This window comes from Leptodactylus fuscus, chromosome 9 (genome assembly GCF_031893055.1).
Source record: "Leptodactylus fuscus isolate aLepFus1 chromosome 9, aLepFus1.hap2, whole genome shotgun sequence".
NCBI classification, from domain to species: Eukaryota; Metazoa; Chordata; class Amphibia; order Anura; family Leptodactylidae; genus Leptodactylus; species Leptodactylus fuscus.
Window position 1 is genome coordinate 44,035,482 of NC_134273.1, and position 16,913 is coordinate 44,052,394.

Below are 16,913 nucleotides of genomic sequence, written 5' to 3' on the forward strand. Positions count from 1 at the left end.
GTATAGTGAAACGACTGCTTATAACAGACTCACGAGATCAGTGAAACGACTGCTTATAACAGACTCACGGGATCAGTGAAACGACTGCTAATGACAAGCTCACGGGATCAGTGAAACAACTGCTGATTACAAGCTGAGGAGATCCGACCAGACGGAGCCCGCTATTATCCACGCAGAGTCAGCATACGGATAATACAGCTACCTCCTATCGGTCACATCATGTTTCAAAGCCGAGCATCTTCAGTTAAGACAAGGTTCCTGACAAATGGCTCTAGCAGGACATCTATCAGAGATGCTGCCACCATTGCCCGTGCAGAAGTGGAAGCAGCAAAAGCGAAAGCTAGCTTCACAGAAAAAGAGATACAGTTAAGGATGGAAAATGCACGCCTTGACGCCGAGAAAGCACGCCTTGATGCTGAGAAAGAGACAGCAGCCGCCTTAGCAAAGGCAGAATTCCTAGAAGCTGCAGAACTTTCAGAATCTAAGATTCAGCGCGACATTCTCCAGCCAGAACTTGAACTCCAAGATCCAGAACAACGTACTTCACAATACGTCTATCAATATTCCAAGTCAGATGACGACTTAGATGCAGAGCGGGATACAAAGCCCTTCATTAACAGACTAAGTGAACCTGATTATACAGATCGGCAGGAAGACTACTACCACTCTGCTTACTACAAACCAGAGAATGCACATCAATGCAAGACTGGCTACAACAACTGCCCCCCAGAACGGAAGATCCAAAATACTTCCCAACTTAGAGAGACACCCTTCGCTTCTGAAAGGTACTACACAGATTGGACTAAACCAGAGACATCCACGCAGGTACTTTGACAACACACCAGCAGCTGGTTCTAATGCTGTTCCAGCCACCATGGACTTTGCCAGGTTCCTTGCTCGACGTGAGTTGGTCACCAAGGGACTTGTAAAGTTCACTGATCGTGCTGAAAACTACAGAGCCTGGCGAGCCTCTTTCCAAAACGCCACCAGAGACATAGGTCTATCATGTAGTGAGCAACTGGATCTCCTGGTAAAGTGGTTGGGAAATGAATCTGCAGAACATGCTAAGAGAATCAGAGACATTAATATAAATCGCCCAGATGTCGGTCTAAAAATGGTCTGGGATAGACTTAATGAGTGCTATGGCTCACCTGAGGTCATAGAAAGTGCCTTATTCAAAAGAATCGAGGACTTTCCTAAGATAGCTAACAGAGACTATCCAAAGCTTAGGGGGTTAAGTGACTTGTTATCGGAGTTGTGTGTAGCAAAGGCAGGAGGAGATTTGGTAGGATTGACATTTCTTGATACTGCCAGAGGTGTTAACCCCATAGTTCAGAAACTCCCGTAAAATTTACAAGAGAAGTGGCTTATACATGGTTCTCACTATAAACAGGTTCACAAAGTGCCATTTCCCCCATTTAATGTATTTGTAGATTTTGTCTCTGAACAAGCAAAAATCAGAAATGATCCAAGCTTTGATTTCATGTTGTCATGTGGTACCACCCATGTTAGTAAACCTCGTAGAGCATTGGTAGAAGTGCACAAAACTAACGTTTCCTCCACAGGTTCAGTCCGCCAAGAGTCTAGCCCACGTCTAGACATGGACCCAAGCAGTGTCCTTTACACAAGAAGCCACATTCTCTACTTAAGTGTAGAACCTTCAGGGAAAAGTCACTGGAGGACCGGAAAGCCTTCCTTAAGGAGAACAACATCTGCTTCAAATGCTGCTCTTCAACTTCACATTTCGCTAGAAACTGCGAGGTCAATCCAAAGTGTTCCGAATGTGACAGCTCAGAACATAACTCAGCTTTACACCCTGGACCACCACAGTGGACTGTTCCCCAAACCCAAGAGCATAGCGGGGAGTCAAAAGACGTTAATACGGACACTCCAGCAGTCACTTCTAAATGTACAGAGATATGTGGAGGCCTCAGAGGAGGCAGGTCCTGCTCTAAAATCTCTCTAGTGAGAATCTACCCAGCAAGTGACCGGAACAAGGCCATCAAAGTGTACGCAATTCTGGACGATCAAAGTAATAGGTCGTTAGCCAAGTCTGCCTTCTTTGATAGCTTTAATATTGAAGGACCCAGTGCACCCTACTCTCTGAAAACATGTGCCAGTATGGTACAGACGGCTGGAAGGAGAGCAAGAGACTACATAGTAGAGTCCATAGATGGCAAGGTGTGTCTGCCCCTGCCAACTATACTGGAATGCAACCAAATTCCAGACAATAGACCTGAGATACCCACCCCTGAGGCAGCAGCACATCAACCTCATCTGAAGCACATTGCACACCTGATTCCGAACCTTGATCCAGAGGCTCAGATAGTCTTGCTCCTTGGTAGAGATATTCTTCAAGTCCACAAGGTTAGACAACAGATCAACGGTCCCCACAACACTCCTTATGCCCAGAGACTGGACCTAGGATGGGTCATCGTAGGGGAGGTCTGTTTGGGAGGTCTACACAGACCCACAACAGTCAACAGCATGCTTACCAATACACTCGAGTGTGGACGTCCATCTCTTCTCCAACCATGCGAAAATCACTTCTTCATGAAGGAACTGCCACATAGCACTTCACCACCAAATATCATGTGTAGTCCTGCCTGTGATGACTGCATGTGGGACAGCAATCATGATCACTTAGGGTGCACAGTTTTTCACAAGACAAGAAAAGACGATCATATAGCAATGTCATTTGAAGATAAACTGTTCCTTGATATAATGGATAACGGAATGGTGCAAGATGAAACAACGAGTTGGGTTGCACCCTTACTATTCAAGCCTCAGAGGCAACGGTTACTGGACAATAGAGGACAAGCTTACAAACGATTCGTCTCCCTCAGGCATAGACTACGAAGCAAGCCAGAGTTGAGAGATCATTTCTTTACCTTCATGGAAAAGATATTCCAGAATGGTCATGCAGAGTTAGCACCTACTCTTCCAGACTCTGAGGAACGCTGGTACCTGCCCATGTTCAGGGTCTATCATCCAAAGAAGCCTGGTCAGATCAGAGTGGTGTTTGATTCAAGCGCCAAATACGAAGGTGTCTCATTGAACGACGTCCTGCTGTCAGGCCCGGATCTGAACAACAAGCTCATAGGAGTACTCTTACGCTTTCGCCAAGATTCCATTGCATTTACAGCCGACATCCGACAGATGTTCCATTGTTTTCTTGTCAAGAAAGAACATAGGAATTTTCTGAGATTCTTGTGGTTCGAGGATAACGACCTGTCTAAAGACATTACGGAATATCGGATGAAGGTGCACATCTTCAGTAATAGCCCTTCTCCTGCGGTCGCCATCTACGGGCTGAGACGCGCAGCTCAGGAAGTCGAAGCAGAGTACGGAACAGATGTCAGACTCTTCGTAGAAAAGGATATCTATGTGGATGACTGTTTGACAAAAAATCAGTTAGGTGGATTCACAACTGGCTTAATGATCGGGCACAACGAGTAATACTAAATGGCTACACATCGAACTGGAAGAAAGTCAAAAGCGGGGTGCCGCAGGGCTCTGTTCTGGGCCCAGTACTTTTTAATATCTTTATAAATGATCTGGACGATGGAATTATTGGGGAACTCATAAAATTTGCAGATGATACGAAGATAGGAGGAATAGCCAACACTAGAGAGGAGAGAGAGTGTATTCAAAAGGACTTAGACACACTGGAACAATGGGCTGAGGCGAACAAAATGGTATTTAACAGGGACAAATGCAAAGTTCTACATCTGGGTAACAGAAATGTAAAAAACATATAGTATGGGAGGAATAGAACTAAGTGACAGCATAGGGGAAAAGGACTTGGGCATAATAGTAGATCACAAATTCAACATGAGCCAACAGTGCGGTGCTGCTGCAAAAAAGGCTAATAAAATTCTGGGATGTATTAAGACAAGCATTGAATCTAGATCAAGAGAGGTCATTATTCCGCTGTACTCTTCCCTGGTCAGACCACACCTGGAATACTGTGTACAGTTCTGGGCGCCTCAATTCAAGAAAGACATCGATATATTGGAGCAAGTCCAGAGAAGAGCAACCAAAATGGTGGAAGGTCTGCAAACCATGTCCTATGAGGAGCAGCTAAAAGAATTGGGATTGTTTAGTTTGCAGAAGAGAAGGCTGAGGGGAGATTTAATAGCAGTCTACAAATATCTGAAAGGTAGACACAGTGCAGAGGGATCTACCCTATTCTCATTAGCACAAGGAAGTACAAGAAGCAATGGGATGAAACTAAAGGGAAAGAGATACAGATTAGACATTAGGAAAAACTTTCTGACAGTGAGGGTAGTGAGAGTGGAATAGGCTGCCACGGGAAGTGGTGGGTGCTCCATCAATGGAAATCTTCAAGTGGAATCTGGATAAACATATAGCTGGGATGATTTAGGAAAACCTGCACTCGCAGGGGGTTGGACCCGATGGCCCTTGAGGTCCCTTCCAACTCTACCAAAAAAGAAAAAAGAAAAGAAAAAAAGAAAAGAAATCCATGCCCACAATTGAGTCCGTGATTAGTCTTCTAAAGAGAGCCAAGGAAACGCTTGCTCTATCTAACTTAAGGTTACACAAAATCGCTTCTAACTGCCAGAAATTGATGGAAGCCTTTCCTTCTCAGGACCGTTCAAATGATTTAAAGGATTTGGACCTAGGTGTCAATCCCCTTCCTATGCAACAAAGTCTTGGCCTACTCTGGGACATTAAAGCTGACACCTTTACCTTCCAGGTTGGCAAAGACGAAAAGCCCTTCACACGCAGAGGAGTGCTATCGACTATAAGCAGTCTATACGACCCACTGGGTTTTGCAGCTCCAGTAATCATCGAAGGCAAAGCTATGTTAAGGGACTTCACCAAAGACGTGTCCGACTGGGACACTCCTCTCCCCATACAGGAAAAAGCCAACTGGTTGGCCTGGAGGAATTCCCCATCAGCCTTATCAAATCTTCACATTGGACGCTCCTATATTTCAGTATCAACTGTCAAGGTTGTGACACAAACCCTTTGTGTCTTCTCTGATGCATCAGTCAAGGCGATTGCTGCCGTAGCCTATTTGAAGACAATAGACACTAGTGGACAATGCCATGTAGGGTTCGTCATGAGCAGAGCAAAGCTGACGCCGCTCCATGAACACACGATACCACGTCTGGAACTTTGTGCCGCTGTGTTAGCAGTAGAGTTGGCTGAATTGATCACAGCAGAGATGAATCTGGATATTAAAGAGGCCGAGTTCTATACTGACAGCAAGATAGTTCTAGGATACATCTATAATGAAGCTAGACACTTCTACGTGTACGTCAACAACAGAGTGCTAAGGATCAGAAGGTCTACCTCTCCCGAACAATGACAGGATGTGCCTACACATTTCAACCCAGCAGATCTAGCAACCAGATCCGTTGCTGCCAATCGCCTCAAAGACACGATGTGGTTTACTGGACCTACGTTCTTGTATAGACCAAAGTCCAGCACAACAAGAACCACCATGTTTGAGCTCATAGACCCCCATGCTGATGTTGAGTTACGCCCTCAGGTATCTGTACTGAACACAGAGACTGTAGACTGTCAGCTAGGATCCCATCACTTCAATAAGTTCTTTACTTGGAGATTCCTTATCCTTGTCATCACCTGCCTGACTCACTTAGCTTGGTCATACAAGACTACCTCATTGGCTAAAGAGAAAGTCTACATAGGCTGGCACGCCTGTAAACATGTTTATACAGCTCTTGATCTGGAGCAGCCTAAGAATGTAATTGTCCAAGTAGTACAAAGTCTTTCAAATGCCTTCTGGGACAAGTGGAAAAGGGAATACATTCCAACCCTACAACCTAGAAAAAAGTGGCAAACTGACGAGTCTAACCTCCAGCCTGGTGATGTGGTGTTAATGAAAGATTGTCAGACACACCGTAATGAGTGGCCCCTTTGTCTCATCACCAAGACATTCAAGAGTAGAGATGGAATTATACGTAAGGTAGAGGTTAAAATTCGGAAACAAGGTGAGACCAAATTGTTCTTGAGACCAGTGGGAGAACTTGTTCCTTTGTTTTCATCTAACGAACCTAGTAGTGACGTCGACCGACGTCAAGCGGGGAGTGTTCTGCCCTCATAGGCAAAATTTGTATTGTGTAATAACTGCACCATCTACTGGTCATTCACTGTAACCTCCTTTAGCTCTAGCCCTATGCATTATGGGTAGTGCCCGGGTTTTTTCTACTTCCTTCCTCTCCAGCCACCATTTTACATCATCTCTCTGAGTGAGGAGGTCACTCCATTCCACCTGTGCAATGTTGTTTGCTATCTCAAGCCTGTTTCAAGCATAGTCGTTTCACCTTTCCTGTCTTCCCATCAACTTCCAATAAAGAGGTTTACCACGTCACAAGCCTTTTTCTTAAGAAGACAGGGGGTTTAGCTACATGTCTATTACACACCTCAGTCACGTGTATGAGGACAGTATAATATATGTACTTACACTTTTGACTATACGACGACTGTATCAGGTGTGTGATGCAGTTTCTGCCTATTAGGATAGTTACTATGTGTACCATCACAATGGTCCCTTTTGTGCACACTGCATTTACTTTATGACAGACCTTTGTTATAATCTTTCTATGTGCTATAGTACTATCGGTCATAGTACGGTGTATATTGTTTATAGTCACTATAGGTACCTTTACCATACTTACTTTTATGTAATTTTTGTGTGTGCACATATGCTAATTCTGAGCCCAGAGACGTATTTACCCTGCATCTCGCACACTGCAAATATTTATATATTTGTTGACTTTTGTACTCACTTCTGTTTTATATTTATATGCACTTACACTTTTGTCTATATAACGAATGTATCAGGTGTGTGATGCAGCTTATACCTATTAGGGCCTTGTGCATACTACACTTATTTTATGACAGACCTTTGTTATAATCTTTCTATGTGCTCTTATAGATACAGCACTATCAGTCATAGTACTGTGTATATTGTTTACAGTCACTATAGGTATTTTTACCATACTTACCTTTATGTAATTTTTGTAGATACATTTACCATTCAAATTTACATACCCATTTTTACGTCTATTTCATTGCCTTGAATTCAGACACCCTTTGTCTGATGGTACTTGTCCTTGACTGTTGTATGTCTCTATCTTATATTTAGCAATACAATTTGTATCTTTTTAACCCGAGGACATCTTGAGTACTCCTCCCCTTTTTTTTTCTTTGTGTTTTGATGTTCTCCTTTGTGGTTTAGGAGCACATTTGTCTACTTGACCTTTATATAGGGAACACACTATGGCTTTGATGTGCGTCATGTTCCTTTGATACCATGTATGTTTTGTTTTTGTTTACTCTAACTGTAGGCCAAGCAGCATTGCTACCACTTTCAGATCAGCACAAATTTTCCATTTATGTTCTGAGTATTTGATCATTTCCCATTAGCCTCCATTCATCAGGAACATGTGTACCATCTAACTCCCTCATAAGACCATTTACATCAGTACAGAAACAGACATCACTTTTCACTGTACAGTATGCAGCTAACTTGGTGTGTCGATGACGAAAGTGTGAAGTTTTGGTGCCAGACAGGTCTGTGAATGTCCATTGACATATTTCCAACATACCCATGCTCTCCATTTACTCAATGACCTAAGACTTACATCCTCTATTCCCCCTATGCCCAACAGCAGCACAAGATGGGGTACTCCTGGCCCTGTGTGCTGTTAGGACAGGTGGAATTTTTAATTAACTAAAAGACTTCTTCCCCTATAAGAGGCCGAGAGACCTCCCCCTCCTTGTGTTGTTTTCTGTCCTGTGTGACTGGATGGGTGGTGGAGGGGAATAAGGTGTTTGTGAATCCTTCTTCCTCTTTCTTTTCTTCCCTTTCTTTCTTCTGAAGGAAAGATTTAGGTTTTGTCTTACCTGCTCTGCAGGGTGTTCTGAATGTTCAGCTGTTACAGCTCAGTCACTGCCCAGCAATAAGGTAAAGCTGAGTCTCCAGTTTTTTTCTGTGTGTTTAGTGCAAAAACTAAAGGCACTGATATTATTGCTATGGGCACTCTGTCAGCGCCTGTCTGTGTTACAGCAAATTGTGGCAGTTCTGTGGGAGCTTCAGCTTCCCCCTTATGTCAGTTCAGATTCTTGAGCACTAGTGTCTATATTGCTATGGCCTGTGCCCACCTGCCTGTGTTACAGTCAGTTGTGGGAGCTTTTAGCTCCCTTTGTTTAGTGCAGAGTATAAAGCACTAATGTCTATTTCTATGGCTGGCAATAACCTCCGCTAAAAGGATTGGCGAATTACAGGCCTTGGCGGCCTCCGAACCATTCATCTCTTTTTCCCCTGATAGGGTACAATTAAGGTTCGTCCCGACATTTTTGCCAAAGGTTCCCACCTTTTCGAACATAAATCAAGTGATTTCTCTTCCAGCCTTTTTCCCTCTCCCACTTCCGAGGCAGAGGAGACAATGCACAAGCTGGATTTGGTCAGAGCACTACCCATCTACCTGGAGCGTACAGCCTCCTTCCGAAGATCAGAAAACCTATTGGTCAATGTCTATGGCAATAACAGAGGCGCTAAAGCGTCCAAAGCCACCTTGTCAAGATGAATCAGAGAAGCCATTGCTTGCTCGCTCTACGCCCAGGACCTACCAGTACCAGAATTTGTACGTGCACACGCTACCAGAGCCGTTTCAACCTCTTGGGCGGAAAGACGTTCTCTCTCCTTGGAGCAGATATGTGGTGCCGCATCCTGGAGTTCGCATCTCACCTTTGCCAGACACTATAGACTGGACTGGCGCACATTGGAGTCCGTCTTGGCATTGGTTTTCCAAGACCCACCACCCTAGTTGGGGTTATACTTGCTAAATCCACATCTTGTGCTGCTGTTGGGCATAGGGGGAATGGAAGATTATGAAAGATAATCTGTTTTCCCTTAGCCCAAACAGCAGCACAAGGCTCCCTCCCATTTGCTATGTGTGAATGTTCTCTATTGTGTTTTATATTGTTATACTTTTGGACTAACACAAGGAGGGGGAGGTCTCTCGGCCTCTTATAGGGGAAGAAGTGTTAGTTAATTAAAAATTCCACCTGTCCTAACAGCACACAGGGGCAGGAATACCCCATCTTGTGCTGCTGTTTGGGCTAAGGGAAAACTATTATCTTTCATAATCTTCCATTATCAGAACCTCCCATGCTTGTATACAAGACTTTTCCCAAGTTGCACCACTTCTCCCAATTTCTACAGCTTCAAGCACAAACTAAGGACACATCTTTTCAGACAAGCCTATCACCATTCCTAATGTAAACCCTTCCGTACAGTAATTAGTATCCCTAAAATTAACCCTTGTCTGTTCCAGCTCCCACATTATCCCACATGATGTGATGCTGTTTCTGGCTAACTTTATATGTCCAGGCACCATCCACATGACAAAGGGCACAACTGGTGACAGCTCATAAAGTTTTATGTTTGTGTAATGATAGTAACCTCTATTACAAAAGTGTCTGACCACTGTATAAGCAATGCTACCTCTGAAGCTGCCCCTGATACCTCTTGTGTCACCCCCTCTACCTCATAGATTGTAAGCTCTTGCGAGCAGGGCCCTCAGTCCCATTGTGTGAAGTGACTATCTCTTTATAATGTATCCTTTTGTCTGTACTTGAACCCTACAAACTATACAGTGCTGCGGAAAATTTGGGCGCTATATGAATAAAAATTATTATTATTATATGCATTAATATTAGAACTGAATAGACTTTACATGTATAACTTAAAATCTAGACGTGTGAGGCAAATCTGGAGTTCATATTTGGAATCAGCATCCTCATTTTATTTTATATATATATATATATATATATATATATATATATATATATATATAATGTTTTCTCTCAGTAGCAAAATTGTTGCGTGGTGTAGTTGGAGATTTGTAAAACACTTGATGAGGGTTATCAAACTTGGATTGCATTTGTTTGAAGGAAAGGAGAATTCCCTCAGAGTATATGTCTTGCAAAACTTGAACTCTTTTAGCCTTCCAGAATGTACCGAGAAGAGAAAAAAAAAAAAAAGCACAGCGCCAAGCATTAATTGTGTGATACTGTGAGGGCGGGTTCACACCTGCACCCGTGCCCGCTTTAGGCAATCCTGCCGGTTTCCGTCTTCTGCCCCAAGAAACTGGACAGGAGACGGAAACCCGAGAGTCAGTTTTCAAACCCATTCACTTGAAAAAAAAAAAAAAAAAATTCTTATAGTTGTCATATTCTGACACCCATAACTTTTTTTAAAAAATGTTTTTGTGTACAGGATGATTAAAGAGGACCTTTCACCATTTTGCCCACAGGCAGTTCTATATACTGCCGGAAAGCTGACAGTGCGCTGAGTTCAGCGCACTGTCGGCTTTCCCGATGTGGGCCCAGTGTGAAGAGCTTACGGTCCCGGTATCGTAGCTCTTCTATGGTCAGAAGGGCGTTTCTGACACTTAGCCAGAGACGTCCTTCTTCACAGCACAGCCAATCGCGCTGTTCTGTGAGAGCCGGGAGGAATGCCCCCCTCCCTCCCTGAGAATCAGGGCCGGCTCCAGGTTTTTATGGGCCCTTGGGCGACAGAGCCTCAGTGGGCCCTCTTGTAAAGGAGGTGGGGGAGTCGAGACACTGTGCGTTGCAGATGAAGCGAGTGACGTCATGCAGGAGTGTGGCGTCACCAACGCCATACCTCCCAATCTTTTAAAGAGCAGAAAGAGGGGCAAAATGTGCGGCGCGCTCTGCGCGCCGCGGCAAATTTAGTTCCACCCACTTTTATGTTGATTCCACCCATTCTCATTCATTTATTATGTGCTCCCACACAGTATAATCCTCCTACAGTCACCCGTAAATTATATGCCCCCCCTCCATCTCTCCCCCAGTTTCATATACACCCTTCCTCTGCCCCCAGTTTCATGTCCCCCCTCCATCTCTGTCCCCAGTTTCATCACGTTCTCCCCCTTCATCTGCCCACAGTTTAATGTCCCCCGTCTCTGCCCCAGTGTCATGCCGTCCTCCCCCCCTTCATTTGCCCCCTCAGTTTCATTGGGCCCCCTCCATCTCTGTCCCCAGTTCCATGCCGTTCTCTCCCCACCCCCTCCATCTGCCCCAGTGTCATGCTGTTCTCCCCCCCTCCATCTGCCCCAGTGTCATGCTGTTCTCCCCCCCTCCATCTGCCCCAGTGTCATGCTGTTCCCCCCTCCCCTTCATTTGCCCCCCAGTTTCTTTGGGCCCCCTCCATCTCTGTCCCCAGTTTCATGCCGTTCTCTCCCCATCCCATTCATCTTCCCCAGTGTCATGCCGTCCCCCCCCCCCTCCCCTTCATTTGCCCCCCAGTTTCATGGGCCCCCTTCATTATGTTTCACCTTAATATGTAATGTAATACAAAACAAACACTTACATCACTCACCTTCTATCACTCACCTTCCCTCGTTCCCCCGACGCTCCTCTCTCCAGTCACATACGCGCGATGCAGGAGCTGTGAGATCAGCTCCTGCTTAGCTCCGGACCGGCTTGCGTGTGTAGGCGTGATGCGATGACGTCATCGCGCCTACACACGCAAGCCGGGGCCGGAGCTTTAAAGCAGGAGCTGATCTCACAGCTCCTGCATCGCGTATGTATTTCAGCTCATCGGCGGACGGACGCCGATGAGCTGAAATTGTGACAGGCAAGTGCCGGGGGGCCCCCAGAGGCTCTGTGGGCCCCGGCACTTGCCCGACTATGCCGTGCGCTGACGCCGGCCCTGCTGAGAATGCTCGTCTATGGACGAGTACTGTGAGCAGATGGAGTACTGTGAGCAGATGGAGGGGGCGTTCCTCCCGGGTCACACAGCACAGCGCGTTCCGGGCCTGCTAGCAGAAGTACCGTAAGTACTTCTGCAGTTTGAAATAAACAGCATCGCCACACTCCTGCTATAAGCGTGGCGATGCTGCAGACCAGCACCCGCCCCAGTGTCTGTATGCCGGGTCCAGATGCCGAGTCTGTAACTATAAATATTGCTGAATTACCGTAATGACTCAAGTATAAGCCGAGGCGGACTTTTTCAGCACAAAAACTCTGTTGAAAAACTCAGCTTATACTCGAGTATATACGGTAACCATACAGTCATACCATTCGTAACACACCATACCCTTACCCATCTCCAACACTGAGATACATACAGTTGATTTGATTCATTTTTATCCCAAATAAAAACTGCGAAAAAAATGCAGTTACTCTTGATTTTTTTTTTCCTGCTAAGGCATTCACCATATGTGGAAAATAAATTGTATACAGTGTTTTCGAACACAGGGATAACTATTGTCTGTGTGTTTTAATTTGATTATTTATATGTGTTCATATATTTACAGTGGGGCAAAAAAGTATTTAGTCAGTCACCAATAGTGCAAGTTCCACCACTTAAAAAGATGAGAGGAGTCTGTAATTTACATCATAGGTAGACCTCAACAATGAGAGACAAAATGAGAAAACAAATACAGAAAATCACATTGTCTGATTTTGTAAGAATTTATTTGCAAATTATGGTGGAAAATAAGTATTTGGTCAGTAACAAAATTTCATCTCAATACTTTGTTATATATCCTTTGTTGGCAATGACAGAGGTCAAACGTTTTCTGTAAGTCTTCACAAGGTTGGCACACACTGTTGTTGGTATGTTGGCCCATTCCTCCATGCAGATCTCCTCTAGAGCAGTGATGTTTTGGGGCTGTTGCTTGGCAACACGGACTTTCAACTCCCTCCAAAGGTTTTCTCTAGGGTTGAGATCTGGAGACTGGCTAGGCCACTCCAGGACCTTGAAATGCTTCTTACAAAGCCATGCCTTCGTTGCCCTGGCGGTGTGCTTTGGATCATTGTCATGTTGAAAGACCCAGCCACGTTTCATCTTCAATGCCCTTGCTGATGGAAGGAGGTTTGCACTCAAAATCTCACGATACATGGCCCCATTCATTCTTTCATGTACCCGGATCAGTCGTCCTGGCCCCTTTGCAGAGAAACAGCCCCAAAGCATGATGTTTCCACCCCCATGCTTTACAGTAGGTATGGTGTTTGATGGATGCAACTCAGTATTCTTTTTCCTCCAAACACGAAAAGTTGTGTTTCTACCAAACAGTTCCAGTTTGGTTTCATCAGACCATAGGACATTCTCCCAATACTCTTCTGGATCATCCAAATGCTCTCTAGCAAACTTCAGACGGGCCCGGACATGTACTGGCTTAAGCAGTGGGACACGTCTGGCACTGCAGGATCTGAGTCCCTGGCGGCGTAGTGTGTTACTGATGGTAGGCTTTGTTACATTGGTCCCAGCTCTCTGCAGTTCATTCACTAGGTCCCCCCGCGTGGTTCTGGGATTTTTGCTCACCGTCCTTGTGATCATTTTGACCCCACAGGGTGAGATTTTGCGTGGAGCCCCAGATCGAGGGAGATTATCAGTGGTCTTGTATGTCTTCCATTTTCTAATTATTGCTCCCACAGTTGATTTCTTCAATCCAAGCCGGTTGCCTATTGCAGATTCAGTCTTCCCAGCCTGGTGTAGGGCTACAATTTTGTTTCTGGTGTGCTTTGACAGCTCTTTGGTCTTCACCATAGTGGAGTTTGGAGTCTGACTGTTTGAGGGTGTGCACAGGTGTCTTTTTATACTGATAAGTTTAAACAGGTGCCATTACTACAGGTAATGAGTGGAGGAAAGAGGAGACTCTTAAAGAAGAAGTTACAGGTCTGTGAGAGCCAGAAATCTTGATTGTTTGTAGGTGACCAAATACTTATTTTCCATCATAATTTGCAAATAAATTCTTACAAAATCAGACAATGTGATTTTCTGGATTTGTTTTCTCATTTTGTCTCTCATAGTTGAGGTCTACCTATGATGTAAATTACAGACGCCTCTCATCTTTTTAAGTGGTGGAACTTGCACTATTGGTGACTGACTAAATACTTTTTTGCCCCACTGTATATGTGTTCTAGGGAAAGGGGGATGATTTTAATTTTTAGCTTTTCTTTTTTTTTTGGGGGGGGGGGGTGTCTTGAACATCAAGAGGTCTGATCACCAATTCAATACATTGAAATACCTAGACTTCCAATCACACGCTGCTTAATACAGCCTGTAATAAAATCATAATACAATAATGACAAGCATTGAAGACTTCAATAGGCTTTCAGCTGTCATAGTAACAGATCAGTAAACCCAGATTTCACTCCCAGGGCTAGCAATGGACCCCAAACGGTGCCCATTCACAACCAGGAAACTGGTGCCTCAATCATGTTTCACCAAGGCTTTGGGAGGATTAATGCCTCAAGGCTCTGATGTCGTGCATTGCAATAGAGACCTGAGCGGCCATCATATTTAAATATACAACTTTTGCCATAATAGTATGGTGGATGTCAAGAAATGGTTACACAGTCAGTTTGAATGGACCATTTTTCCATTTAGGCTAAAGCCTCAAGCAGCAAAACACAGTTAACAAAAGATGAGAAAAAATTGAATTTTTTTTTAAAAAACAGCAGAAACATCTGGTTTTTTTCCATGCATTTTTACTGAGTTTTGATGTAATGTCCATAAAACATGTCAAAATGAGGCTCAGTAGTGTGTGTGGCCTCCATGTGCCTGTATGACTTCCCTACAACGCCTGGGCATGCTCCTGATGAGGTTGCAGAAGAGATCCCTCAGGAGACCATCCGCAACCTCATCAGGAGCATGCCCAGGCATTGTAGGGAGGTCATACAGGCACATGGAGGCCACACACACTACAGAGCCTCATTTTGACATGCTTTAAGGACATTATATCAAAGTTGGATCAGCCTGTAGTGTGTTTTTCCACTTAAATTTTTTTTGGGGGGACTTTAATGTATGATAAAATTTCCTTACTTTCTGTAATAAGGTTTAAGACAGAATCCTCTTCCAAATTCACCAGCATACCTGAAATAAAATATAATGACCACAAATTGAAATCATAGAATTCAATACAAATAATGTTAAAAAGGGTATTCCAATTTATCACACATCCATTGGGAATGTATATGCTTAAACGGGTTTTATTAAGGATTTTTCAATAAAAACACAACACAAGTACAAAGAAAATAAGTTGAGCATCAATGAAAAAGCATATAAATCAGTAGGCTGGGAGGCCAAAAAAAAAACCCCCCACACACATAAACCAAAAATAGCTCAACAAGGAGAAGAAAAGGGAACAAGGAAGGGACAAGTAGCAAACAAATAAACACAAGACAAAGACGGCGGGAATGTATATATGTGCGACATGCAGCTCCTACCTCATACTTAATTGAAGGACAAGGTTCCCTGACCCCAGTTCACAGCCACTGAGAATAGAGTTCACTGTGCATGTGCATATCCCTTGTCTATGCGGGCTCCGAAAACAGCCAACACTGTCTGCTCAGAAATTTTTGGAACTCCAATTTACATGAATAAAAAAAACAAACAGTGCATGCACTACAATTCCTCAATTTCCAGCAGCTGCAAACATGGGTCCAGGCACCACTGTTCTACAGACAGGTGTAGAACTAAGGGGTGGGATGAACATATGCAGGATATTCCTGGGAAATACCCCTTTAGGCAAAGACCCCACATACCGGGCCGAAGCAAAAAAAAAAAAGCACTGCTGTAAAGTGAAAGTGAAACCTCTGCAGACTTCCTGTTTCCATTATACTTACCGGGAAATTGCTGGCATTTCCGTATATATAATTGACATGCTGCCATTTCAAAAACACCAAAAGTTTTGGAAATCGCAGCGCATCCACTGTCCGGTATTTTCCGGATTTCCGAGAATCCCATCCACTTTGAAGGGACTATAAAACACTGCCTTTATACCACGTGGGGCCCTTGGCCTTAAGTGGTTTGACAATTTACATAAAATTTATTTGAATTGTGTTATAGACCTGAATATAGGTAATTTATTAAAGGGGCTCGATCAGCAAAATTATGCCGTATGAACCCCACATATGCCTGAATGGCCTTTAAAAAGCAATTTTTTAAAACAAAAACATCATTTTCAGTAAATGTGATTTTAAATATTGATGCTATGATATGATCACAATTAATTGAAGCTAATTATTTAAGGGTATGTTAACACAATGGGAGACAAAATAAGTGGCAAAATCCATCCCAAAATCAGTGGCAAATTCCGCCATATGAACATACCCTAAATATGCTCTACTCACCCAGCATCTGTCCAACAAGGTGGGCACAAATTCTACCATCGTGGCCAAGAAATCTGTAAACTGTAGATGACTGTTTTTCTAGGAAAATCTCAAACCTAGATAGCATGTGCTTCTTTCGAACCATCTAGGAAAACAGAAAAAAAAAAATAAATCATATTTTAAGAAATATAATTTATCCTCATTTAAAGAATACATTTAAATTAGTTTGCATGGAGCACAACTTAATTTAAAGAGGACCTTTCACTTCTTCATGTACATGTGGTTTTATATACCACTAGAAAGCAGACCGTGCGCTGAATTAAGCGCACAGTCGGCTTTCCCGTTATGTGCCCCCGGGCTGGAGATATTGGTAAGGTTATCGATCTCTGCCAACAGTCAGAAGGGCATTCCTGACAGTCTAAATGGGCTGTGAGGAACACCCCTCTGACAGTACTCATCCATAGAACTGTACTGTTAAAGGGAGCATTCCTTACCGCCCAGCGATTACGCTAACCTGTGAGGTACGCTCCCCAGTACTAATCTATGGACGAGTACAGTCAGGGGGGCGTTGCTCACAGCTTAGCGATGTCACGGGGCAGTAGAGAACGCCCCCTCTGACAGTACAGGGCTATGGACTCTCTCCCTCCCTTCCATACACCCTCTCCCTGTCTCTCTATCTATCCTGCCCACTACTAGCCCTTACCTACCTACTCAGCTCAACTCCCAACCCCATTATACGATCCACCCCTACTGTGCAGGCATGGGAG

The 16,913-nt window shown here is 44.1% G+C and overlaps 1 protein-coding gene across 1 annotated transcript in view; it reads right to left on the reverse strand.

Annotated features, from left to right (window-relative positions):
- MEI1 (meiotic double-stranded break formation protein 1) overlaps positions 1-16,913 on the reverse strand; it is a 268,519-nt gene that overhangs the window by 216,606 nt on the left and 35,000 nt on the right. The window contains exons 2-3 of the mRNA XM_075286804.1: positions 16,168-16,291; positions 14,858-14,908 (exon numbers count right to left, since the gene is read on the reverse strand). Coding sequence (XP_075142905.1) covers positions 14,858-14,908; positions 16,168-16,291 — 175 coding nt within the window. The remainder of the gene's footprint in view (positions 1-14,857; positions 14,909-16,167; positions 16,292-16,913) is intronic.